Source organism: Thunnus thynnus, chromosome 18, assembly GCF_963924715.1.
Source record: "Thunnus thynnus chromosome 18, fThuThy2.1, whole genome shotgun sequence".
Lineage (NCBI taxonomy): Eukaryota > Metazoa > Chordata > Actinopteri > Scombriformes > Scombridae > Thunnus > Thunnus thynnus.
In genome coordinates this window covers 5039843-5067282 of record NC_089534.1, presented here as the reverse complement: position 1 = coordinate 5067282, position 27440 = coordinate 5039843, and the positions used below count along the sequence as shown (strand labels likewise).

The 27440-nt window shown below is 36.2% G+C and overlaps 1 protein-coding gene and 1 long non-coding RNA gene across 2 annotated transcripts; both read right to left on the bottom strand.

Moving 5' to 3' along the window:
• Positions 1-640: 640 nt before the first annotated feature.
• LOC137169275 (uncharacterized) lies at positions 641-3449 on the bottom strand. Its single transcript, XR_010924430.1, has 3 exons — positions 3354-3449; positions 3230-3258; positions 641-897 (listed from the first exon to the last, which is right to left on the bottom strand). It is a non-coding gene; the product is annotated as an uncharacterized lncRNA (long non-coding RNA).
• Positions 3450-14078: 10629 nt separating this feature from the next.
• Positions 14079-24064, bottom strand: LOC137169888 (uncharacterized). The gene is made up of 8 exons (XM_067573297.1): positions 24004-24064; positions 23515-23718; positions 23097-23372; positions 22674-22811; positions 15917-16012; positions 15791-15819; positions 14919-14987; positions 14079-14699 (listed from the first exon to the last, which is right to left on the bottom strand). Exons 1-8 carry the CDS (start codon positions 24062-24064, stop codon positions 14583-14585), a joined length of 990 nt encoding a protein of 329 aa, XP_067429398.1. The 3' UTR covers positions 14079-14582.
• Between the last annotated feature and the right edge of the window lie 3376 nt (positions 24065-27440).

Below are 27440 nucleotides of genomic sequence, written 5' to 3'. Positions count from 1 at the left end.
TGACTGAACGTATTCTCTATCTTACAAAAGGGATTTATATTTATGTCTGTGCAAGAAAGTTTATTCAGGAAAAGGTACAAGAAGCATAAAATTACTACAATAACAATGTACAGTATGAAGCGAGGCAGTTTAAAGGATAGATTCACATTTTTTCAAGTCTGTCTTTAAACAATAGTCAGGTGCTCATATATATATTGAAACAGGTTTTACTTGCTGTAATCAAAGATCCCTTTCTAACATGCTTCCAGTGTCGGAGATGGGAACAAAATCCTCATTCTATACAAAAATATATTCTAAAGTTAATCTAAAGTTAATATGAGGCTTCAGTAGTCTCAGTTCATCAAATCAAGTGTGAATCTCTCAAAGTTACAGCCTTTTTATTTCCCTCTTTGTATTATTATACGTCTAGTGCAGCTCAGCAAGGAAACACAGAAATACTGTCCAGTAGTATAATATCAGTTATAATAAAGAGAAGACAGTTACTGACTCTATTAGAGCTCCCAGCTCAGTTAAGTCTATTCTAGAAAATTTAAAACATATCTCACTCTCAGCAAACATGTTTAAAACAATCCAAAATGAAAGTTACTTAAAAAGTTTGTTTTTCTGTATAAATGATGATAAAACTGAGACAAAGCTAACACACAAAAAGCAATCAGTAACAATTAAAAAATATGGTCAAATTTTTTTAAATGGATGAAAAGTTTGACAAAAACAAAATGATCTTTTTTATTGAAACTAATCATATAAAATCTGATGAAATGTTATGTTACTGCAGTGGACCCTGGTGAGTTGATGTTGGTGTGAAAGTTGTTGAGCAGTGGAGTCTCACAGAAGCAGAAGGTCCTTCAATGTTTTATAGAACACTGCACCTTCATCTCCATCTTCATCATTATGCACCTGTGAAAAACAACACAACACACCTGAGATTCTGAGATAAAACAGAACTAATAAACAACCTTTGTTTCAGTGTAATACAGTCAGCACTGCTTATTCTTCTCTTTACAGTTTAGTTCTGTTCAGAGGACACAGCTCATGAGGGGTCCATAGCACAATAGAATACAAAGAAGAGGAAGATGGAAAAAAATGAATAAATATTTAAACAATATCTAAACAAACAAACAAATAAACAAAAAACAAAAGGCATTCTACAATTATCAGACATTGGCATTCAGGCTGGAACGCCAATGTTCCCACATTCAACCTGACAGAGCTCAGCTCAGGGTTGGTTAGAGCTTAATTATACCACGGTGTGGATGAATACTATTTTCTGATTGGCTGGCAGATGTGCATTAAAACTGTTTAATGTTGCGCAGCGCTGTGTCGCTCGTGGCCAGTTGGGACATTCCAATAGAAAACAAAACAATAAAACTGATTTTTTGCTGACAGTTACTCGAGTCACATTCAATTAGGACATGGTTGGGCTATAGGCCTGTAATTCTCCAAGCTGTTTCGTTTACCAGCTTTATCTTTAATGAAAGGTACTAGTATACCAGATAAAATAGAGTCAGGTAGAATACCATGGACTAATAACCCAGTAAAACAAATAGCAAGCAGAGGGTAGAGTTTTTGACCAGCAAGTTTAGCAGTTATATTATCCATACCGGACGGCTTATTATCTCTTAAGGCCTAAACGCACTGGAAACAATAATGAACGCGCGTCAGATGAGGCGCGTCAATTGATGCTCCTATGGCGCACTGCAAGCATCAGATTTGAAATTCCAACACCACAGAACCAACACGAATTCGTCATTTTGTCCTTGTATCAACCACTAGTTGGATGTAATGAGTGAATGAAAAGGAGAAATGCAGAAGAGGAAAATGAAACTGAAACTAAGAGCGTCTGTGTCCACAGTAAATCATTTGTTGACTGTTTGATGGTTATTTATTTGTGCGTTAAAATGTGACTGCTGTGAAATAATCAGAATATAACGTTTTACTTCTCTCATTCAGAGGTTTTGTTCTCACTACCGCTCGCCCTCCTTGCTCACTGTCTCTCTCTCTCTCGCTTGCTCGCCCGTGCTCAGCTGGCTTGCACTATTTCTCTGTTTTCTCTCTCTGCAGAGAAAACAGTTTTGGTCGCTGGGTCCTCATTTGACGCTCCAAAAATTGAAACAAGGTCAGAGTAGGCGCATCAAGGCAGTTTGACGCGCGTCATGACGCTTCTAGTGCATTTAGGCCTTAAGTTTCATGACAGCATCTTGGACTTCTTGTTGGGTAACAATCACATCCTAATTATTATCGATGTTGTCTACTCTAATCAAATTGCTTTTAACACAGTTGAACAGATCATAGTAATGTTTCTGCCACAACTGAGAAATGATCTCTGAGCCATTTACTCTGACAATATTCAATGGTAGTGATGTTTTACAGTTATTCATGATTCTGAAGTTGTTTTGCAACTTTCTCAAGGTGCAAATTTGCACATTTCTCATATTCAAATATGGGTGCATATTTATTTCTACCTGACTCTACCCATGCTTTAACAGCCCTTTTAGCCTCAGCATGAAACTCTTTTACATAGTCATTTCAACCAGGCTTAGCATTGTACACATTAGACTTATGTTTATAAAAAGACCTGCTGGAGATGAGGAGAGACTCCACAATAGAATCATACATAGAATATAACTCATTACTATTGTTGTGGATTCTTGCAATTCATATCACAACACACAGTCGCATCTTTTGGTAGTTCAATACATCCCAGCAAGGCATCCAAAAAATGTTTTCTTTAAGATCCTCCTGTGTTAAGTTAGACTAGTCTAATTTCCCTGCACTTACATTGCTATCAACAGACAATAACAGGTATGTTGCCTAAATTTAACAACATAGAAAAGGGTGCTCGGTAGTGGCCAGATCATAATTTATCTCCATGGCATCTAGAGAGTCATGTGCATCAGTGCATATGCAGTGATCAAGCCATGAAGCAGTGTGCCAAGCTTCACTGATATACGTATAGCTATTATCAGGCATAAGAACCTTGCTAGGGAGGATCAAACCACCATCATAGCAAAACTGCATTAAGTGATTAGCAATTGAGGAATTAACATCAGAGACATCAGCATTCATATCTCCTGTTTAGCTAAGAATGTCTCTTGAACACACAATATATCACAGATTTCCAAGAGCAACCACACAATGTGATTTTTTCTGCTTCGCTGTGGCCAACAAGCAGCCCTCGATCATGATACAACACTGAATATCATTTTGTCAGTTCAGTTTTAAAACTCACAGCATTGTCACTGATCTGTGTTTTGTTCCCTGAAAAGCCAAAAAAAAATCAAGTTTAGCTTTATCAGTAAAAATCCAGGATCATCAAAACTTCTTGTTTATAAAAGTTCTGTGAATGTTCTCACCTTTAGTTCTGGTCCATATGTTGACTGACACAACAGTTATTGAGAGAGCTGCTAAACCCACAGACACGATGATGAACCTCAACCAAACTTGAAAGTCTAAAACATTAGAAACATTCGTCACTGTTCAAACTCCTGTAATTAAAAGATGAGAGAAATACAGCATATACAGCACTTGTGCTTTTTACAACATGAAAAATGTTGCATTGATCACTGCTTCATTACAATATTAATACAATATAGTTCAATATTTGAACTAAACTGTGAACTCTGGTGCTAAGTGTATGTTTCTGGAGACAGGAAGCACCAAAAATACAAATCTACAAATGACATTCAAAAATATTTCTCTTCTATCTTTTTTGTACTTTAAATGATGTCAAAGGCTGAGAGACAGAAAGAGAGAGAACAGGGTTTGAGACTCGGACATGTGTGTGTAATATATGATAATAATACAATAATAATTATTGTAATGTTTCAGTATATTGTTCTAACAAGACAGTTTGAGCTGAAAACATTATGATGTAAATACTCACTGGTAACAACAGACAGAAAAACCTGAGAGTCTTGACCTTGTTGTTGTCCTGATTTGAACTGTCTGCAGCTGTAACGACCAACATCCTCAACTGTGACCTTCTTTATAACCAGAGAACAGTTCACTGTAACACTCAGTCTGTCTGATTTAGCTTTGGCATTTTCATCAATCTGTCCAAGTTCAATCAGCTCTACCGCTGCTGTGCTTCCTGAACCACTGAAGATTCAGGAAGTACTGTCACATTTATCCTGATCAGTAATCACATTTTCACAAGACAAAGTGACTTCATCTCCATCTCTGACAGTGATGTAGAGGGAAGTTTGTCAACTGCTGTTGAGAATTTGAGAGAGAAATGTGATAAATGAACTGAAATAAGAATATGACTGTAGTGTGAATGTTAAAAACAAACAGCATATTTGACTGTCTCAATAAAATGAAAGTAATTCAATGAAGTACAATTGGTAATAATGCAGATTATTGTATCTTACCTGTAAACTGAAGCCCCAGTATCAGAAATAAAGACATTTTAATCCATCTGAGTTCAACCATCGTGCTTCTCTGTCTTTCTCTCTGTCTTCTTCACTCGCTCTTAGCTCTCAAAATGTCCTCATTAGTGCTTCATACAGAGAAATACACTGTCTACTTCCTATCATGAGTGAAATGTCTCCTCCTCATTGTGGCTTCAGTCTGTTTTTCTCGCTTGCAAGTTATCAACTTTTTGTAGGCGGAGCATTTTAGCTTCTCTTCTCTTTAAATTTGAATGTTTTTGCATTTTGTAGCAAGCTGGTGCTCACATCTGCAGTATCTTATATAATCTTAGAAATCTATAAAATATATTATAATAAATATAAGATATATATCTTATATTATAATAAATACATAAATGATTACATATTGTAGGAGTTAGGGGTGAATGTCTCCACCTACTCACCACCAAGACCACTTCCTTTCCACTGCTGTATTTCAAAGCTTGTATTTATAATCATGACCTCAACATGTGATGCTTTTAAAATGTGAAAACATTGTTCTCTCATGCCTTGTGTGCAGTAGCAGTATTTGCATTTTAAGGCAAATGATTTCACTTTAACAAAAGACTTTTTTTTGTCATTTTTCTCCCCAGTGTTGGTTAATATTGGTAATGTTCACATGTCTACTCTTTTGACACAAAAATATATGTTAGCAATGAATAAATCTTTAAAAACTTACATTTTCTGGATCCCAGGTTGAGTCGAGTTAGTGGGACGAGCAATAATTAAAGAGGACCTATTATGCTTATTTCAGCTCTAAATCTTTATTGTTGGACTCAACTGGAGTAGCTCTGCATGATTCACAGTTCAAAAAACTCATTACTTATCTCCTACTGGGCCTTTATGCAGCCCCTCCATGTACACAGTTTCTCTTTACGCTCCCTTTTAGCTCCTGTCTCTTTAAGGCCCCCCTCCCCATGAGCCCACTCTGTTCTGATTGGCCAGCTTTAAGTATCAGAGTTGTGTAACTTTACCATCAATGTAAACCATACATTTCCTGTTTTACTGCTTCAAATTAAAAGCTTTTAAATGACTAAATACTGGGAGACTTTTATTGTGAATAATTTACAGGAAGTGAAACGTGTTCCTCACTGAATTAGTGGAGCTTCATTAGTGGTGCTAAACACCAACATATGGAGATATTTGGAGCTATTTGTTCAGCGGATCAGTTAGACATAACCAAGGGAAGAATAGTAAAAGCAGAAACAGTCACAGTGAGATGTTTTATGAAGATCTGCAGACAACCAGCACACCTCCAACAAGTAAACTACTTATTTTACTTTGCTGTGCTGTGTAATGGACTCATAGCTTGGCTGACTACTCCTGGAGCAGAACAGCGAATTTGCATGCTGTGCATGTAGCAGATGTCCATATAAAGAAATCCGTCATGAAACTGCCGTCAGCTCAGGCTGAAAGTAGAAAAAAACCTTGGAAACTTAGCGTTCAGAGCAGTCTGAAGTCACTGCTATTTGTGCACAGGGATTACTGCTACATACGCTTACCTCGTTGTTTAACACGTCGGCCACTTTTAACATGAACATCCGATATTGTGACATTATATATATGTCTGAAAATAAGGATAACATAATATGTTCCCTCTAAACAGACATTGTCACAGTTAGCTTTCTGACTTTGCTGCAAGAACCAGCCCAAAATTTAGGCTTGCAAGAACAGACAGGCCACACTTCATCAAGGTAAAAGACAAAGAGACACTCATTTCAGTTGTGTTGAAAACAACTCAATCACTGAAAGATAATGAACAAGCTGTATTTAGCTACACAGAGTGCACTGCTCTAAGACATGGTTAACCCAATGACAGTTAAAAGTTCCTTACAGAGTAACTACAGCCAGGATAAAAATCCTGCTTGAGCTGCCATCTAGTGGTTGCTCCTGTAGAAATTCTGTCCCATTGCGGTACAGCACTTTACATGATACTATTGTGCATTTATATATCATAGTAGGTGAAAAGAGTCTTTCATACTCTAGTGATTGACTCTCTGATGCAGCTTAGTTTATCGACACTTATATCAGCAATAGCAATGATCAGCAGTGCAGCAGTTTTCCATGAAAGTTAACAAGTTTTAAAACATGGAATAATCAGCAAGTATTATAACTGCATAACTACTATTCTTCAGAATAAGATAAAAAAAAATGCTGACAGCTCACTGCTAGCAAACATCTCCCTCTCCTTATAACTCAAACAATCAATGACAAACTGAACATCAGACTACAACAAGAAAACAGAGAAACAACTACAAGGCACAAATATATTGTAACAACATGGAGAACGCACAAGCTGGATTTATTAGAGGCAGAACTGATGTTTCATGTTCATCATCAAAATGTGACTTCAGGTGTGACCAAAACTGATAAAACATTTGAACCTTTAAAGGTCACAAAGGTCAAAGCAGACATGTTTTTATATTTTTCTCCAACCTACAAATTATGTCAAGGCCACAAACTTTTGCATCACCACACTTGTTCACTATTGTAGAGTATTTGTATTTATATTCTTGAAATGTGTGCATGTTTTGAATTAGTCAGAACATGTAGAGATTGATCAGAAGAGGCCCGAGAATTGACCCCTGAGGAACACCACGTCATTTTTGTGTCTGCTCAGATTTGTAGTTACCAGATGACTGAACGTATTCTCTATCTTACAAAAGGGATTTATATTTATGTCTGTGCAAGAAAGCTTATTTAGGAAAAGGTACCATAAACATAAAATTATTACAACAGCAATGTACAGTATGAAGGGAGGCAGCTTAAAGGATAGGTTCACATTTTTTCAGGTCTATCTTTAAACAACAGTCAGGTGCTCACATACATTGGAACAGGTTTTGTTAGCTTCTAACATGCTTCCAGTGTCAGAGATGGGGAACAAACTCCTCATTCTGTAAAAAATTTATTCTTAAGTTAATCCGAAGTTAATATGAGGCTTCAGCAGTCTCAGTTTTTCAAATCAAGTGGGAATCTCCCAAAGTTTCCGTCTTTGTGTTATCATCCGTTATCTGCAGCTCAGCAAGGAAACATAGAGAAATACTGGCCAGTAGTATAATATCAGTTATAATAAAGAGAAGACAGTTACTGACTCTATTAGAGCTCCCAGCTCAGTTAAGTCTATTCTACACAATTAAAAAGATGTCAAATTTTTTCAAACTCAAATTCACTTTATTGGTGTGCATGTCACAACAACAATATCGCCAAAGCATCAAGAGTCAAGGAAACAAAATAGCATTAACATAACATTAACATATATTAATTACATATAGTATATCTATATATCTATGTATTGATATATAGATATATGTCACACAATCCAAAATGAAAATGACTTTTTCTGTACAACTAATGACAGAACAAAGAACTCCTGCACACTGTCTTCTGTGCTTGTAATTAGAGGGGATTTATTGGGAAAAATGTTTCTGTACACAGACCTTCATCAGGTTATATCACAAGACAAAAGGAGAGACCATCTTAAAAAGGTTGGTTGACCCACGTGGACCAATCAGGTCACACAACAGAATGACATCACTCATTTAATCAGTCATCATACAAAATCACATCATGGCTCTCTATGCCGACAGTATAAATAGACAAAGAAATACAAAATGCACATTATACATAGCTTAAAATGCACACAGTCACGACAACAAAAAGCTACCATTCAAAAGATAAACATACACAGTATTTTCAATTTCTAATTCAAATCTGGTTGGAGCTTGAAAAAACTGTCACCTAGAATCTGTCCCTGGACAAGAAAGGTGAAGAGACAAAAAAAAAAAATATTATATACATATATATATATATATATATATATATATATATATATAATGGGAACGTTTCTTTACACAGACCTTCAAAAATCCCCTGTCATAACATCACATTAGGAAGTAGCTCATCATTCAAACCCTTGGGTGACAAGGTCTGTACAGTAAAGATCCAAAAAGCTTCACGTTCTTTTAACAAGTCATGATCACCCCTCTACACAGTAGGCTGACTTTTTCAATGCCACAAAAACATTAAGTTGAAATGTCATGTTTTGCATCATTGAAATGTACAGCTACATGATAATCTTTGTCATTCCTACATATAGCACTTTTATGTTCACTTATACCTTGTTTCAGCTTTCTGGTGGTTTTGCCTACATACACTAGACCACATGGACAATGTAGCATGTACACAACATGTGTGGAAGCATAATTACTGACACTTTTTATTCGTGTGAGGACGACAAAAACTGTTAGTTTTGTAAGTATTATTGCAGTGTGCACAGCTACCACAACAGTAGTAACCATCTGGTTGGGAGCATAAAAGCTTCGTTGAGTAGGTTGCGTAGGCTTGCGATGTGCAAAATCAGCATGGACCAGTAGGTCTCTCAAGTTTTCCCCCCATTTGTACACAAAAAGTGGCAGATCTTTAAAAGATTGGGGCTAGTTCAGAGTCCGATTTTAAAATATGCCAGTGTTTTCTAAAAACTGATTTTATGGCATGTGAGTGGGGAGAATAGGAGGTAATACAAGTTACAACAAATCTCTTTTCGTTTTCCTCACTTTTTCTCATCAGTTGCCAGCAGGGTTTTCTCAATGCCGTTTCATAAACCTTATTATCCATTCAGTAGCATAACCACGCTGGACAAATCATCAGCTTGTTTCATAAAATCTTCGGTAGTATTGAATATTCTTCAGAGTCTAAAATATTGACTTTTAGGATGACCTCTCTTGAGTGAGGTGGGATGAAAACTGCTTGCTAACAAAAGAGTATTCTTGTCTGTTTCCTTACGCTATAAGGTAGTGGATACTGTGCACTTGTTTTTTATGGCCCACATATCCAAAAAAATGAACCTTTTCTGCACTGTAATCCATTGTCAATTTCAAGTTCCTATTAAAGATATTCAATAAGGTGAAAAAATTCATGCAATTCATGATTTCTCTTAAAAAACCAACAAACAGATTGGCATAATTAGGCAAACAAATAGACCCCATGCTCATCCCAGACACTTGTAAATAGAAATCTCCATCAAAGTAAAAATAATTGTTCTTCATGACAAGAATAGCTAAATCAATGATGAACTAATTAGGCAGAATGACGTATTGTCCCAGTTCTAAAGATGAATGTGTAAAGCTTCCAAAATACCGCCATGTTATACTGTACTGTGCAAAAGTTTTAGGCCCTAAAAGTAAAGTGAGAATGCTTACAAAAATATTGCTATAAATTGTTTTAATTTATCAATTAACTTCTTACAAAGTTGAGTAAACAGCAGAAACTTAAATGAAATCAACATTTGCTGTGAGCAGCTTTGCCTTTGAAACAGCAATAGTTCTCCTCGGTTCACTTTAACACAGTTTTTCATGGTAACTTCCAGGAAGGTTGTTGTAACCATCCTGGAGAAAGAATGTTCTTCTGTGGATTTATTATTTAGGCCCTCTTAGGTGCTTCTTCATGTAATCCCAGATTGACTCCATGATGTTGAAATCAGGGCTCTGTGAGGGCCAAACCATACCATCTATTGCAGGACTCATCATTCTTCTTGTTGCTGAAAATAGTTCTTTATGACTCTAGCTGTATGCTTGGGGTCATTGTTATGTCATGAATAAATGTGGGACCGATCAGACACCTCCCTGATGGTATTGCATAATGGATAAGAATCTAAACATCTAGGGTGCCTAAAACTTTTGCACAGTACTGTACATTCATGTAAAGGCTGGCAATATCCAACATCACTAAGAGAGTATCATCAGATAAGTCAGTAAGACATGAAATGTTGTTAATAAAGTCAGTGGAATGTCTAATATATGCTGGTAAAGAGACAACATATGGCTTAATAAAGAAATCAATAAACTCTGACAGAGAGGCCAATAATGAATTAGTCTGAGCAACTAAATAATGATAAAACTGAAACAAACAAACATGTAAAAAGCAATAAGTAAGAATTCAACATTTTTTTAAAAGATGAAGAGTTTGACAAGTGCTGTAGTTTAAAAAAGAATCACTCACCTAAACCCATCACAACACAAAATGATCTTTTTTGTCTAAACTACTCTGTAAAATCTGATGAAATGTTATTTAACTGCGGTGGACTCTGGTGAGTTGATGTTGCTGTGAAAGTTGTTGATCAGTGGAGTCTGACAGAAGCAGAAGGTTCTCCAATGTTTTCATAGTCCACCGTACCTTCATCTTCATCTTCATCATTATGCACCTGTGAAAAACAACACAACACACCTGAGATTCTGAGATAAAATAGAACAAATAAACAACCTTTGTTTCAGACTAATACAGTCAACACTGTTTATTCTTATTGTATTTACAGAATCACAGTAAATAGTGAACTACCACAAACATAAACATTTGAATATTCAGTTTTAAAACTCACAGCATTGTCATCCATCTGTGTTTTGTTCCCTGAAAACACAAAAACAGAGTCGAGTTTAGCTTCTTCAGTAAAAATCCAGGATCATCAAAACTTCTTGATGATAAAAGTCCTGTGACTGTTCTCACCTTTAGATTCTGTCCATATGTTGACTGACACAACAGTTATTGAGAGAGCTGCTAAACCCACAGACACGATGAGGAACCTCAACAAAACTGCAAAGTCTAAAATATTAAAAACATTTGTCACTGTTTAAACTCCTGCAATTAAAAGATGAGAGAAGTACAATATATACAGCACTTGTGCCTTTTACAACATGAAAAATGTTGCATTTATCACTGCTTCATTACAATATTAATACAATATAGTTCAATATTTGAACTGAACTATGAACAGTGAGAGAGAACAGTGAGCAACAACAAGGTTTGAGACTCAGACATGTGTGTGAACACACTGACTGAGATTAACTGAATAAGAGAATATCTCCACCAACAGCCAAGATTCAGTCTGACATTCATACTTTACACTCAGAGATACAAGTTGTTAAATCACTACCTTGTTGTCTTGTTGATTTCATTGTTGATGTTGATGTTGTTGTTAATAATTTTGTTGTTGTTGTTGATTTTATTGGTGTTGATTTTGTTGTCACAGCTCTTTTAGTGTCCTCACCTGAACATATGAAAAAAGAACAAGAGACAGAGAGATGAACTGGAACAAAAGAACGTTGTTTGTGTGTTGTATCTCCTTTATTCCTACAGGTGTTGATGTTTTGGGTTTTGTTTCTTTTCTTGCATCCTCAGCTGGACAAATTAAATCTCAAAAAACCGACAAACAGTGGTGAGAAAATACCACATAATTATCATCTACACGCAAAAAAAGAGAAACTAAATGAAGCAGATTTCTCACCTGAAGACTGAGGGCTGAAGGCAAACAGCTGCACTTTTCCAGTGTAAATATCTGTCACGTTACACTTGAATAACTCAGAATACTTTGACGTCTCAGCAAGATGGGAAGTTGTTAACGTCACATTGTCAAAGCAAGAAGACTGTGACTCCTTCATGTGCTGAGTGTTCACATCCCAATAATTACCCTCATACACCCACTTCACTGTCTGTCTACACTGTCCATATGTCGACACAGAGCAGTTTAACGTCACCTTATCAGTGTTCTTATGTTCAGTCACTGGTGAAGATGGAGATATTGTGAGAGAAAGACAACAAGAGTAAAATTAACTTCATCACTGTAATCATAATTATTGTAATGTTTCAGTATATTGTTCTAACAAGACAGTTTGAGCTGAAAACATTATGATGTAAATACTCACTGGTAACAACAGACAGATCAACCTGAGAGTCTTGAACTTGTTGTATTGTTGATTTGAACTGTTTGCAGGTGTAAAAACCAACATCCTCAACTGTGACCTTCTTTATAACCAGAGAACAGTTCGCTGTAACACTCAGTCTGTCTGATTTAGCTTTGGCATTTTCATCAATCTGTCCAAATTCAATCAGCTCTACCGCTGCTGTGCTTCCTGAACCACTGAAGATCCAGGAAGTATTGTCACATTTATCCTGATCAGTCATCACATTTTCACAAGACAAAGTGACTTCATCTCCATCTCTGACAGTGATGTCGAGGGAAGTTTGTCCAGTTACTGCTGTTGAGAATTTGAGAGAGAAATGCGATAAATGAACTGAAATAAGAATATGACTGTAGTGTGAATGTTAAAAACAAACAGCATATTTGACTGTCTCGGTAACATGAAAGTTAATCAATAAAGTACAATAAGGTAATAATGCAGATTTTTATATCTTACCTGTAAACTGAAGCCCCAGTATCAGAAATAAAGACATTTTAATCCATCTGAGTTCAACCATCGTGCTTCTCTGTCTTTCTCTCTGTCTTCTTCTCTCGCTCTTAACTCTCAAAATGTCCTTATAAATGGTTCATACAGAGAAATACACTGTCTACTTCCTGTCATGAGTGACATGTCTCCTCCTCATTGTGGCTTCAGTCTATTTTTCTCACTTGCAAGTTATCAACTTCTTGTAAGCGGAGCGTATTAGCTTCTCTTCTCTTTAAATTTGAATGTTTTTGCATTTTACGAGCAAGCTGGCGCTCACATCTGCAGTATCTTATACAATCTTATAAATTTTATAATGTCTTATATATAGTCAAGAGTAAATACATAAAGGATTAGATATTGTAGAGGACTGAACTTCTCCACTCACCACCAATACCACAATGCACTTCCTGTATTTCAAAGTTTATACTCATGAACTCACCATGTGATGCTTTTCAAATGTAAAAACATGGTTTTCTCATATCCTGTGCACAGGACCAGTATTTGCAGTCAAAGACAAACAATTTCCTTCAAAAAATTATCCAACATTTTCTGTGGCGCCCCATTATTGGTTAAGAACATACCACATAAGTGCAATGTTGATAAGTAAAAAGTAGTTTAAAGTATGTTTTCAAACAGAATTAGGATTCTGTCGTGACAGGATTCATGTTGATGTTTGACAGCACACATGAACAGACAGGTGAAGAGTCAAACTTTGACTCTTGATGCTCAACATGGTGCAACTTGGTGATACTGCAGCAGCTGGGAAAGAACAGATAAGATGATGTTTTAGTGGTCTGAGACCTGTTAGTCCCTCATTGTACCTTTGAGGTCAGTTTTTTCTGAGAACTGAGGGGGAAGTGTTTTGGTGAGAATGTGGCTACAACAGCAGCAGAGCTCTGGAGGTTTTAGCCTCTAATGATGACTTGATAAACACCACAACCACACGAGTTTCACAGTAACAGACAGGCCAAACTTTATCAAGGCACCAGACAAAGAGACTACTTTCATCTCTGAAAATCATCACTGAGACCCCAGCAGTACGTTTCTGATGATAACTGGTGTGCTTACTGGTCTGTGCTTGTCCCAGAAGTGTGTATGTGAATCAGTCATCACTAATAACCTACTTAGTGGTTACTTATTTTGTCTCCAGTCTCCAGAGAGTAGTTCTCAAGGCAGACGCCACTGAGCATGTGCAGGAACGCGGTTTTGTTGACTGAGCTTCACTAGCTTGTCATGCTACATATCATAACCACATTCTCACACATGCTCAGTGGCCTTACACACAAAACAACAGCAACAAGAAGAGTGTGTGATATATGTGTGTGTATTTGTCTTTATCTTTCACTCTATAATAATACATCAAACACAAATGTTAATTTCTAAAATAGTCTGAAAGAAGCATGAAACATAAATGGAATTTCAACTGTAAAACTGTACAATAGATCTACAACCCTTTTAGATTTATTACATTTTCTACTCATTTGGATGTTTAATATTTGACTCTCAAGGGTGACACCATTTATTCAGTCCAAGTAAGGGATGTCACATGATCACATCTCTGCTCAGTTTGCCTTTTGTCACTTTTGTACCACAACAAAGCAAACTGAACAGAGACATACATTATAACACTCATTAAACAACATTATATACATGCTTAAAGAGAAAGAAACAATCAGAAGAAATATAATAGCAGTGAAAATTAAGATTATAACTTTCACTCAACACTAGTACAACCATCACTGAGCTCAATAAAGAGCCTGATGGTGAGTTCATTAAGGATATCTTAATTTACTACATCCCTTTCTGGACAAAAAGTCCAGAACAACAGTCCAAAAGTGAATCATTATTATACTGAAAAAACTTAAAATGCTTTTTTTGTCTTTCCCTTCATTTGTCAAGCACAGTCAGTTCTGCTTAAATGTAATGATATGAACACTGTGATCTGTTATTTGTTGGGTTAGTTGATGGTAGCGTAGAGGTTGCTGGGATCAGTGGAGGCTCCAGCAGAAGAGGAGGAAGCTTTCACAGTGCTGTAGGTCACTGCATCACCTTCATCATCACCATCACCACCAACCTGGGAAACAAAAGGGAAACAGCATCACACATAAATTACACATAATGACATGAAAAAGCATAACAACATAACTCAACAGGAGCTGAGAGATCTGAAAGTCATCATTTTGCTTCTATTTAATAACTGAAATAAAATAAATATTCTTTTCTTTTCTCCTTCCTGACAAAACTTTTTCCTTCATTCAGCAACAACACCAGTGTAACCAAACACTCAGCTTACCCGGGCTTTACTGTTGGTCTTCTTGGTGAAGCTGATGGAGACGTAGGAAACACCATCTTCAGGATCAGCCTACACAGTGAAGACAACATGATGGCTGCTCAGTAACATGTGGATTTATACTGACTCTCTCTTCTAATTTTATTTTATTCTCTCTCAAAGAAGGAAATTAGGCTAAAAGTCACCATGTCATATTTTGGAGAACAAATACGTACAAAATCAAGTATATACTGTTATAATGTCAGACATCTATGTTTAACATAATCAAAGTTCCAAAACATGAGGTGAACATATGCAGAAATATTTCCTGAAAGTCAAAAGTCAGCCTGTAATGAATGCTCCATTTGCAGAGTTACTTCTGCTTCCCCATTAAACTGACGTCACATCATTCACACATTCACACAAACAGCCGTCCGTTCTGTAGTCTTTCAGATATTTTGGATCAGATTTAAGCTCAAACATGTACAGATGTATTTGAAAAGTTGACATTTAAAGTAAAGAAAAAGAAAAAGACGTGAAATCTGACCACTACTGTTTGTTTACGTAGTCTGTGGAGCCGGACAAAGCTTCATGAAGCTGACCAATCAGAACAGAGTGGGCTCATCAGGAGGCGCGTCTTAAAGAGACAGGAACTAAAATGGCCTGTTTCAGACAGAGGCTGAACTGAGAGGCTGCATAAAGGACCAGTAGAAGATAAATAAGTAGTTTTTAACTGTAAATTATGCAAAGATATTCCAGTAGAGCCCCAGAATATAAATATAGACCTGGAAATGTGCTGAATATGTCTCCTTTAAAACAACATACCATAAACGCTGTTTTTCTCTGAAAAGTCATAACTGTATTTTTACATTTAATAATTCAGTTTGTGAACTCACAATGTTTTCATCCATCTGTGTTTTCTTCCCTGAAAAGACAAAAGAATCAACTTTAGCTTCCACAGTGAAAATCCAGGTTTCTCAAAATGTCTTGTTTATGAAAGTTTCATCTGTCAGTGTTCTCACCTTTAGTTTTCTTCCATCTGATGATCACCAAAACAATTATTAAGAGTGATGCTAAACCCACAGCCACAATGATGAACTTTGCCCAGTCTGGAAAATCTGAAAATATTAAAAACATTTTGACTGCATAGTTCAGTTCTGATCAAAATCCTGATCAAAAGAGAGAAAGAGAGATACAAGTTGTTAAATCTTCACTTTGTTGAGTATCATTGTTTGTAGGTGCTGTTGAACATATGAAAAAAGAACAAGAGACAGACAGAGAGATGAACTGGAACAAAAGAACATTGTTTATGTGTTGTATTTTCATGCAGATGCTGTTACGTTTGCTTCAAATTATTTGCTTTTTCTCCTTTATTCCTATTAGTGTTGATGTTTTGGGTTTTGTTTCTTTTCTTGCATCCTCAGCTGGACAAATTAAATCTCAAAAACCAACAAACTGTGGTGAAAAAATACCACATAATTATCATCTACACACAAAAAAGAGAAACTAAATGAGGCAGATTTCTCACCTGTAGACTGAGGGCTGAAGGCAAACAGCTGCACTTTTCCAGTGTTTTTATCTGTCACGCTACACTTGAATAACTCAGAATACTTTGACATCTCAGCAAGATGGGAAGTTGTAAACGTCACAGTGGCAAAGCAAGAAGACTGTGACTCCTTCATGTGCTGAGTGTTCACATCCCAATCATGACCCTCATACACCCACTTCACTGTCTGTCTACACTGTTCATATATCGACACAGAGCAGCTTAACGTCACATTATCAGTGTCCTTATGTTCAGTCACTGGTGAAGATGGAGATATTGTGAGAGAAAGACAACAAGAGTAAAATTAACTTCATCACTGTAATCATAATTATTGTAATGTTTCAGTATATTGTTCTAACAAGACAGTTTGAGCTGAAAACATTATGATGTAAATACTCACTGGTAACAACAGACAGATAAACATGAGAGTCTTGACCTTGTTGTTGTCCTGATTTGTACTGTCTGCAGGTGTAATAACCAACATCCTCAACTGTGACCTTCTTTATAACCAGAGAACAGTTCACTGTAACATTCAGTCTGTCTGATTTAGCTTTGGCATTTTCATCAATCTGTCCATGTACAATGAGCCCTTCTGCTGCTGTGCCTCCTGGACGAACAAAGAGCCAGAAAGTACTGTCACATTTATCCTGATCAGTCATCACATTTTCACAAGACAAAGTGACTTCATCTCCATCTCTGACAGTGATGTAGAGGGAAGTTTGTCCAGTTACTGCTGTTGAGAATTTGAGAGAGAAATGTGATAAAAGAACTGAATTAAGAATATGACTGTAGTGTGAATGTTAAAAACAAACAGCATATTTGACTGTCTCAGCAAAATGAAAGTTATTCAATAAAGTATCGTTGGTAATAATGCAGATTTCCATATCTTACCTGTAAACTGAAGCCCCAGTATCAGAAATAAAGACATTTTAATCCATCTGAGATCAACCATCGTGCTTCTCTGTCTTTCTCTCTGTCTTCTTCTCTCGCTCTTAGCTCTCAAAATGTCCTTATTAGTGCTTCATACAGAGAAATACACCGTCTACTTCCTGTCATGAGTAAAGTGTCTCCTCCTCATTGTGGCTTCAGTCTATTTTTGTCACTTCTAAGTTATCAACCTCTTGTAGGCGGAGCATATTAGCTTCTCTTCTCATTGAATTTTAACATTTTTGCATTTTTCGAGCAGGCTGGCGTTCACATCTGCAGTATCTTATATAATCTTATAGATCTTTATAAGATCATATATTATAATCAGCCAAGAGTAAATACATAAAGGATTAGATACAACATGGTGATACTGCAGCAGCTGGGAAGGAACACAGATAAGATGATGTTTTAGTGGTCTGAGACCTGTTAGTTCCTCTTTATATCTGTGAAGTAAATGTTCCTGAGAACTGAACAGGAAGTGTTTTGGTGAGAATGTGAGTACAACAGCAGCAGAGCTCTGGAGGTTTTAGCCTCTAATGACGACCAGATAAACAACACAACCACATGAGTTTCACAGTGACAGAATGGCCAAACTTTATCAAGTAACCAGACAAAGAGACTACTTTCATCTCTGAAAATCATCACTGAGACCCCAGCAGTACATTTCTGATGATAACTGGTGTGCTTGCTGGTTTGTGCTTGTCCCAGAAGTGTGTATGTGAATCAGTCATCACTAATAACCTACTTAGTGGTTACTTATTTTGTCTCCAGTAGGAGAGCTCTGTGTAAGGCAGACGTCACTGAGCATGTGCAGGAACATTGTTTTGTTTACAGAGCTTCACTAGTTTGTTGTGCAACATATACTTGACTTTATACTAAAGTTATTTACATGTCAAGAGGTTGTGATATTCTAGCAAAGCACTGCAAACAGATTCACATTTCCACACATGCTCAGTGGCCTTACACACATACAAACAGCAACAAGAAGAGTATGTGATGTATGTGTATGTGCTTAAATCTTTAACTCTAAAATAATGCACCAAACTAAAAATGTAAATTTTTACTAGATCTACAACCTCTTTGGATTTACAAACAGTTTTCACTCATTCAGCTCTTTAAAATATGAATCTCAAGGGTGACATCATTTATTCAATCCAAGTAAGGGATGTCACATGATCACATCCCACCTCTACTCAGTTTTACTTCTGACAGTTATGTTGAGGGTCTCAGGCTGTGACAAATGAAGGGAAATACACAAGGTTGCACTGAAAAAATCAATCAGTGATATTTATTTTTAAGAAATTGCAACAAAATATATTAATCAAATATATGAAATGTTCAGTCAGTAGATCAGTGATGTTGGTGAGTGGATGTGTGAATGTGTAGTCTTGTATGGTGTGAACTAAAGAGAAGTGCAACAAAACCAAACAAGCAAAAGAAAACATGAAGTGACAGAAGGAAGGAGTGAGGATGGTTGATCCTAAATACATCCTGGATGGACTGGTCAGGTGCACCTAGTTGCACTAATACAGTCTCTGACACACAGCAGCCGCAGGGCAAAACACAAACCTCAGGGCCATGGCAAAGCCAGAGGGCCGTCACAACACTGTTTTACTACAAGATAAACTGAAGAGAGACATAAATTATAACACTCTAAACATTATCAGATACATGCTTAAAGAGAAGAAATGATAATATCAGTTATAATAAAGAGAAGACAGTTACTGACTCTATTAGAGCTCCCAGCTCAGTTAAGTCTATTCTACACAATTTTAAACATAGTAATTTTTTTCTAATTCAGCTTCGCTTTATTGCAATGAATGTCACAGCAACAACATTGCCTAAATATTGCTTACTGTCTAAAATAGAAGTTACTTAAAAGTTTTCTGTATGAATGATGATAAAACTGAGACAAAGCTAACACACAAAAAGCAATCAGTAACAATTAAAAATATGGTTACATTTTTTTACATGGTTGTCTATTGTCTAATCTATTTAAAAAAATTTCCATGCCAAAGCATCAAAAGTCAGTAAAACAAAATAGCATTAACATTACATTGAGACTGACATATATTAATCATATATAGTATATCTATGTATCTATGCGTATGTATATGTGTGTGTGTGTGTGTGTGTGTGTGTGTGTGTGTATATATATATATATATATATATATATATATATATATAAAAATTATAGAGACACTTTCAGCAAACATGTTAAAAACAATTCAAAATGACAGTTACTGAAAAATGACTTTTTCTGTACAACTAATGACAGAACAAAGAACTCCTGCACACTGTCTTCTGTACTTGCAATTAGAGGAGATTTATTTAGAAAAACGTTTCTGTACACAGACCTTCATCAGGTTATATCACAAGACAAAAGGAGAGACCATCTTAAAAAGGTTGGTTGACCCACATGGACCAATCAGGTCACACAACAGAATGACATCACTCATTTAATCAGTCAACATACAAAATCACATCATGGCTCTCTATGCCGAAGGTATAAATGGACAAAGAAATAGGAAATGCACATTATACATAGCTTAAAATGCACACAGTCACAACAAAGAAAACCTACCATTCAAAAGATAAACATACACAGTATTTTCAATTTCTAATTCAAATCTGGTTGGAGCTTGAAAAAACTGTCACCTAGAATCTGTCCCTGGACAAGAAAGGTGAAGAGACAGAATTAGAGAAAAAAAAAAAAAAAAAAAAAAATATATATATATATATATATATATATATATATTTATGAAGACACCAATAAGGAAATGAAGATAGATAGAATAGGTGGCATATCAAAAAACATAACATAACATCACATTAAGAAGTAGCTCATCATTCAAACCCTTGGGTGACAAGGTCTGTACAGTAAAGATCCAAAAAGCTTCACGTTCTTTTAACAAGTCATGATCACCCCTCTACACAGTAGGCTGACTTTTTCAAAAACGTTAAGTTGAAATGTCATGTTTTGCATCATTGAAATGTACAGCTACAGGATAATCTCTGTCATTCCTACATATAGCACTTTCATGTTCACTTATACGTTGTTTCAGCTTTCTGGTGGTTTTGCCTACATACACTAGACCACATGGACAACATAGCATGTATTCAACATGTGTGAAAGCACAAATAATGACACTTTTTATGGGAAATACTTTGTTTGTATGAGGACGACAAAAACTGTTAGTTTTGTAAGTATTATTGCAGTGTGCACAGCTACCACAACAGTAGTAACCATCTGGTAGGGAGCATAAAAGCTTCGTTGAGTAGGTTGCGTAGACTTGTGATGTGCAAAATCAGCATGGACCAGTAGGTCTCTCAAGTTTTCCCCCCATTTGTACACAAAAAGTGGCAGATCTTTAAAAAATCGGGGCTAGTTCAGGGTCCAATTTTAAAATATGCCTATGTTTTCTAAAAACTGATCTTATGGCATGTGAGTGGGGGGAATAGGAGGTAACACAAGTTACAACAAATCTCTTTTCTCTTTTTTCTCACTTTTTCTCAACAGTTGCCAGCAGGGTTTTCTCAATGCCGTTTCATAAGCCTTATTATCCATTCAGTAGGATACCCACGCTGGACAAATCATCAGCTTGTTTCATAAAATCTTCTGTAGTTTTGCATATTCTTCAGAGTCTAAAATATTGACTTTTGGAACGACCTCTCTTGAGTGAAGTGGGATGAAAACTGCTTGCTAACAAAAGAGTATTCTTGTCTGTTTCCTTACGCTATAAGGTAGTGGATACTGTGCCCCTGTTTTTTATGACCCACATGTCAAAAAAATGAACCTTTTCTGCACTGTAATCCATTGTCAATTTCAACTTGCTAATAAAGATATTCAGTAAGGTGAAAAAATTCAAGCAATTCATGATTTCTCTTTAAAAAAACCAACAAACAGATTGGCATAATTAGGCAAACAAATAGACCCCATGCTCATCCCAGACACTTGTAAATAGAAATCTCCATTAAAGTAAAAATAATTGTTTTTCTTGACAAGAGTAGCTAAATCAATGATGAACTAATTAGGCAGAACGACATGTTGTCCCAGTTCTGAAGATAAAAGTGTAAAGCCTCCAAAATACTGTCATGTGATATATTCATGTAAAGGCTGGCAATATCCGACATCACTAAGAGAGTATCGTCAGATAAGTCAGAGAGACATGAAATGTTGTTAATATAATCAGTGGAATGTCTAATATATGCTGGTAAAGTGACAACATATGGCTTAATAAAGAAATCAATAAACTCTGACAAGCAATAAGTAAGGATTAAACATTTTTTAAAAAGATGAAAAGTTTGACAAGTGCTGTAGTTTAAAAAAGAATCACTCACCTAAACCCATCACAACACAAAATGATCTTTTTTGTCTAAACTACTCTGTAAAATCTGATGAAATGTTATTTAACTGCGGTGGACTCTGGTGAGTTGATGTTGGTGTGAAAGTTGTTGATCAGTGGAGTCTGACAGAAGCAGAAGGTTCTCCAACATTTTCATAGTTCACCGTACCTTCATCTTCATCTTCATCATTATGCACCTGTGAAAGACAACACAACACACCTGAGATTCTGAGATAAAATAGAACAAATAAACAACCTTTGTTTCAGACTAATACTGTCAACACTGTTTATTCTTATTCTCTTTACAGAATCACAGTAAATAGTGAACTACCACAAACATAAACATTTGAATATTCAGTTTTAAAACTCACAGCATTGTCATCCATCTGTGTTTTGTTCCCTGAAAACACAAAAACAGAGTCGAGTTTAGCTTCATCAGTAAAAATCCAGATTCATCAAAACTTCTTAATTATAAAAGTTTTGTGAATGTTCTCACCTTTAGTTCTGGTCCATATGTTGACTGACACAACAGTTATTGAGAGAGCTGCTAAACCCACAGACACGATGATGAACCTCAACCGAACTGCAAAGTCTAAAACATTAAAAACATTTTTCACTGTTCAAACTCCTGCAGTTAAAAGATGAGAGAAATACAGTATATACAGAACTTGTGCTTTTTATAATCTGAAAAATGTTGCATTAATCACTGCTTCATTACAATATTAGTACAATATAGTTCAATATTTGAACTGAACTGTGAACTTCAGTTTCAGTTCAAACATCAAAGGCTGACAGACAGAAAGAGAGAGAACAGTGAGCAACAACAAGGTTTGAGACTCAGACATGTGTGTGAACACACTGACTGAGATTAGCTGAATAAGAGAATATCTCCACCCACAGCCAAGACTCAGTCTGACATTCATACTTTACACTCAGAGATACAAGTTGTTAAATCACTACCTTGTTGTTTTGTTGGAGTATCATTGGTTGTTGGTGCTGTTTGGTTCATTGTTGTCTTTGTGCTTTTTCCCATTGTTGCTGTTGTTGATTTCCTTGTTGGTGTTGATTTTGTTGTTGCAGCTCTTTTAGTGTCCTCACCTGAAGATATGAAAAAAGAGCAAGAGACAGTCAGAACGATAAACTGGAAGACAAAAGAAAGTTGTTTGTGTGTTGTATTTTCATGCAGATGCTGTTACGTTTGCTTCAAATTATTTGCTTTTTTGCTTTATTCCTATTAGTGTTGATGTTTTCGGTTTGGTCTCTTTTCTTGCATCCTCAGCTGGACAAATTAAATCTCAAAAACCAACAAACTGTGGTGAAAAAATACCACATAATTATCATCTACACACAAAAAAGAGAAACTAAATGAGGCAGATTTCTCACCTGAAGACTGAGGGCTGAAGGCAAACAGCTGCACTTTTCCAGTGTTTTTATCTGTCACGTTACACTTGAATAACTTAGAATACTTTGATGTCTCAGCAAGATGGGAAGCTGTAAACATCACAGTGGCAAAGCAAGAAGACTGTGACTCCTTCATGTGCTGAGTGTTCACATCCCAATCATGACCCTCATACACCCACTTCGAGGTCTGTTCACACTCTCTATATGTCAACACAGAGCAGTTTAACGTCACCTTATCAGTGTCCTTATGTTCAGTCACTGGTGAAGATGGAGATATTGTGAGAGAAAGACAACAAGAGTAAAATTAACTTCATCACTGTAATCATAATTATTGTAACGTTTCAGTATATTGTTCTAACAAGACAGTTTGAGCTGAAAACATTATGATGTAAATACTCACTGGTAACAACAGACAGAAAAACCCGAGAGTCTTGACCTTGTTGTCCTGATTTGAACTGTCTGCAGGTGTAATCACCAACATCCTCAACTGTGACCTTCTTTATAACCAGAGAACAGTTCCCTGTAACACTCAGTCTGTCTGATTTAGCTTTGGCTCTTTTACCAATCTGCCCAAGGTAAATCAGCTGTACTGATGCTGTGTTTCCTGAACCAACAAAGAGCCAGTTAGTACTGTCACATTTATCCTGATCAGTCATCACATTTTCACAAGACAAAGTGACTTCATCTCCATCTCTGACAGTGATGTAGAGGGAAGTTTGTCCAGTTACTGCTGTTGAGAATTTGAGAGAGAAATGTGATAAATGAACTGAAATAAGAATATGACTGTAGTGTGAATGTTAAAAACAAACAGCATATTTGACTGTCTCAGTAAAATGAAAGTAATTCAATAAAGTACAATAAGGTAATAATGCAGATTTTTGTATCTTACCTGTAAACTGAAGCCCCAGTATCAGAAATAAAGACATTTTAATCCATCTGAGTTCAACCATCGTGCTTCTCTGTCTTTCTCTCTGTCTTCCTCTCTCACTCTTAGCTCTCAAAATGTCCTCATTAGTGCTTCATACAGAGAAATACACTGTCTACTTCCTATTGTTAGTAAAGTGTCTCTTCCTCATTGTGGCTTCAGTCTCTTTTTTTCACTTGTAAGTTATCAACTTCTTGTAGGCGGAGCATATTAGCTTCTCTTCTCATTGAATTTTAACATTTTTGCATTTGACGAACAAGCTAGTGTTCACATATCTTATATAATCTTATAAATATTTATGTGATCATATATTATAATCAGCTGAGAGTAAATACATAAAGGATTAGATATTGTAGGAGGCTGAACTTCTCCACTCACCACCAAGACCACAACACACTTCCTGTAATTCAAAGTTTATAATCATGACCTCATCATATAATGCTTTTAAAATGTAAAGACATTGTTTTCTCACATCCTGTGCACAGGACCAGTATTTGCATTCAAAGACGAATGATTTCCCTTTAATAATTAGCCAACAGCACCCCAATAGTGGTTAAGAACATACCACATAACTGCAATGTCGATAAGTAAAAAGTAGTATAAAGTATGTTTTCAAACAGAATTAGGATTCTGTCGTGACAGGATTCATGTTGATGATTGACAGCACACATGGACAGACAGGTGAAGAGTCAAACTTTGACTCTTGATGCTCATGATGCAACATATTGCAGCAGCTGGGAAAGAACAGATAAGATGATGTTTTAGTGGTCTGAGACCTGTTAGTTCCTCTTTGTATCTTTGAAGTAAATATTCCTGAGAACTGAACAGGAAGTGTTTTGGTGAGAATGTGAGTACAACAGCAGCAGAGCTCTGGAGGTTTTAGCCTCTAATGACAACGTGAGCCACAAGAGGCTCACAGTAACAGACAGGCCAAACTTTATCAAGACACCAGACAAAGAGACTACTTTCATCTCTGAAAATCATCACTGAGACCCCAGCAGTATGTTTCTGATGATAACTGGTGTGCTTACTGGTCTGTGCTTGTCCCAGAAGTGTGTATGTGAATCAGTCATCACTAATGACCTACTTAGTGGTTACTTATTTTGTATCCAGTCTCCAGAGAGTAGTTCTCAAGGCAGACGCCACTGAGCATGTGCAGGAACGTGGTTTTGTTGACAGAGCTTCACTAGCTTGTCATGCTACATATCACAATCACATTCTCACACATGCTCAGTGGCCTAACACACAAAACAACAGCAACAAGAAGAGTGTGTGATGTATGTGTGTGTATTTGTCTTTATCTTTCACTCTGTAATAACACATCAAACACAAATGTTAATTTCTAAAATAGTCTGAAAGAAGCATGAAACATAAATGGAATTTCAACTGTAAAACTGTACAATAGATATACAACCCTTTTAGATTTATTACATTTTCTACTCATTTGGATGTTTAATATTTGACTCTCAAGGGTGACACCATTTATTCAGTCCAAGTAAGGGATGTCACATGATCACATCTCTACTCAGTTTGCCTTTTGTCACTTTTGTACCACAACAAAGCAAACTGAACAGAGACATACATTATAACACTCATTAAACAACATTATATACATGCTTAAAGAGAAAAAAACAATCAGCAGAAATATAATAGCAGTGAAAATTAAGATTTTAACTTTCACACAACACTAGTACAACAATCACTGAGCTCAATAAAGTGCCTGATAGTGAGTTCATTAAGGATATCTTAATTTACAACATCCCTTTCTGGACAAAAAGTCCAGAACAACAGTCCAACAGTGAATCATTATAATACTGAAAAAATCTAAAATGCTTTTTTTTTTGTCTTTCCCTTCATGTGTCAAGCACACTCAGTTCTGCTTAAATGTAATGATATGAACACTGTGGTCTGTTATTTGTTGGGTTAGTTGATGGTAGCGTAGAGGTTGCTGGGATCAGTGGAGGCTCCAGCAGAAGAGGAGGAAGCTTTCACAGTGCTGTAGGTCACTGCATTACCTTCATCATCATCATCATCATGAACCTGGGAAACAAAAGAGAACCAGCAACACATATAAATTACACATAATGACATGAAAAAGCACAACAACATAACTCAACAGGAGCTGAGAGATCTGAAAGTCATCACTTTGCTTCTATTTAATAACTGAAATAAAATAAATATTCTTTTCTTTTCTCCTTCCTGACAAAACTTTTTCCTTCATTCAGCAACAACACCAGTGTAACCAAACACTCAGCTTACCCGGGCTTTACTGTTGGTCTTCTTGGTGAAGCTGATGGAGACGTAGGAAACACCATCTTCAGGATCAGCCTACACAGTGAAGACAACATGATGGCTGCTCAGTAACATGTGGATTTATACTGACTCTCTCTTCTAATCTTATTTTATTCTCTCTCAAAGAAGGAAATTAGGCTCAAAAGTCATCATGTCATGTTTTGCAGAACAAATACATGCAAAATCAAGTATATACTGTTATAATGTCAGACGTCTATGTTAAACATAATCAAAGTTTCAAAACATGAGGTGAACATATGCAGAAATATTTCCTGAAAGTCAAAAGTCAGCCTGTAATGAATGCTCCATTTGCAGAGTTACTTCTACTTCCCCATCAAACTGACGTCACATCATTTGAAAAGCTATATTTGAAAACTGATTTTATGGCATGTGAGTGGGGAGAATAGGAGGTTACACAAGTTACAGAAAATCTCTTTTCTTTTTTCTCAATTTTTCTCAACAGTTCCGAGTGGGGTTTTCTCAAAGCCATTTCATAAAGCTTATTAATCCATTCAGTAGGATACCCACGCTGGACAAATGTAGCTCTCATGTCATCAGCTCGTTTCTGTCTCTTCCTCATTGTGGCTTAAGTCTATTTTTCTCACTTGTAACTTATCAACTTTTTGTAGGTGGAGCATATTAGCTTCTCTTCTCTTTAAATTGGAATGTTTTTGCATTTTATGAGCAAGTTGGTGCTCACATCTGCAGTATCTTATATAATCCTATAAATCTATAAAATATCTTATATTATAGGAAGACAAGAGTAAATACATAAAGGATTAGATATTGTAGAAGTTGAGGGTGAATGTCTTCACCTACTCACCAACAAAACCACAGCACACTTCCTTTCCAACGCTGTACTTCAAAGTTTGTATTTATACACATGACCTCATCAAGTAATGCTTTTAAAATGTGACAACATTGTTTTTTCACATCCTGTGTGCAGTAGCAGTATTTGCATTTTAAGGCAAATGATTTCCCTTTAACAAAAGACATTTTCTGTCATTTTTCTCCCGAATATTGGTTAATATTAGTTACGTCCATCTCTCTACTCTTTTGACACCCAAATAAATGTTAGCAATAAATAAATCTTAAAAACTTACATTTTC

Bases quoted from the DNA above. Each gene is read 5' to 3' on its own strand.
- LOC137169888 (XM_067573297.1), bottom strand. From the start codon at position 24,064: ATGGTTGAACTCAGATGGATTAAAATGTCTTTATTTCTGATACTGGGG. The intron at 23,719-24,003 runs GTAAGATACAAA...TTGTTGGTTCAG, and splicing joins ACTGGGGCTTCAGTTTACAG to GAAACACAGCATCAGTACAG. The intron at 14,988-15,790 runs GTGAGTTCACAA...TTCACTGTGTAG, and splicing joins CACAGATGGATGAAAACATT to GCTGATCCTGAAGATGGTGT.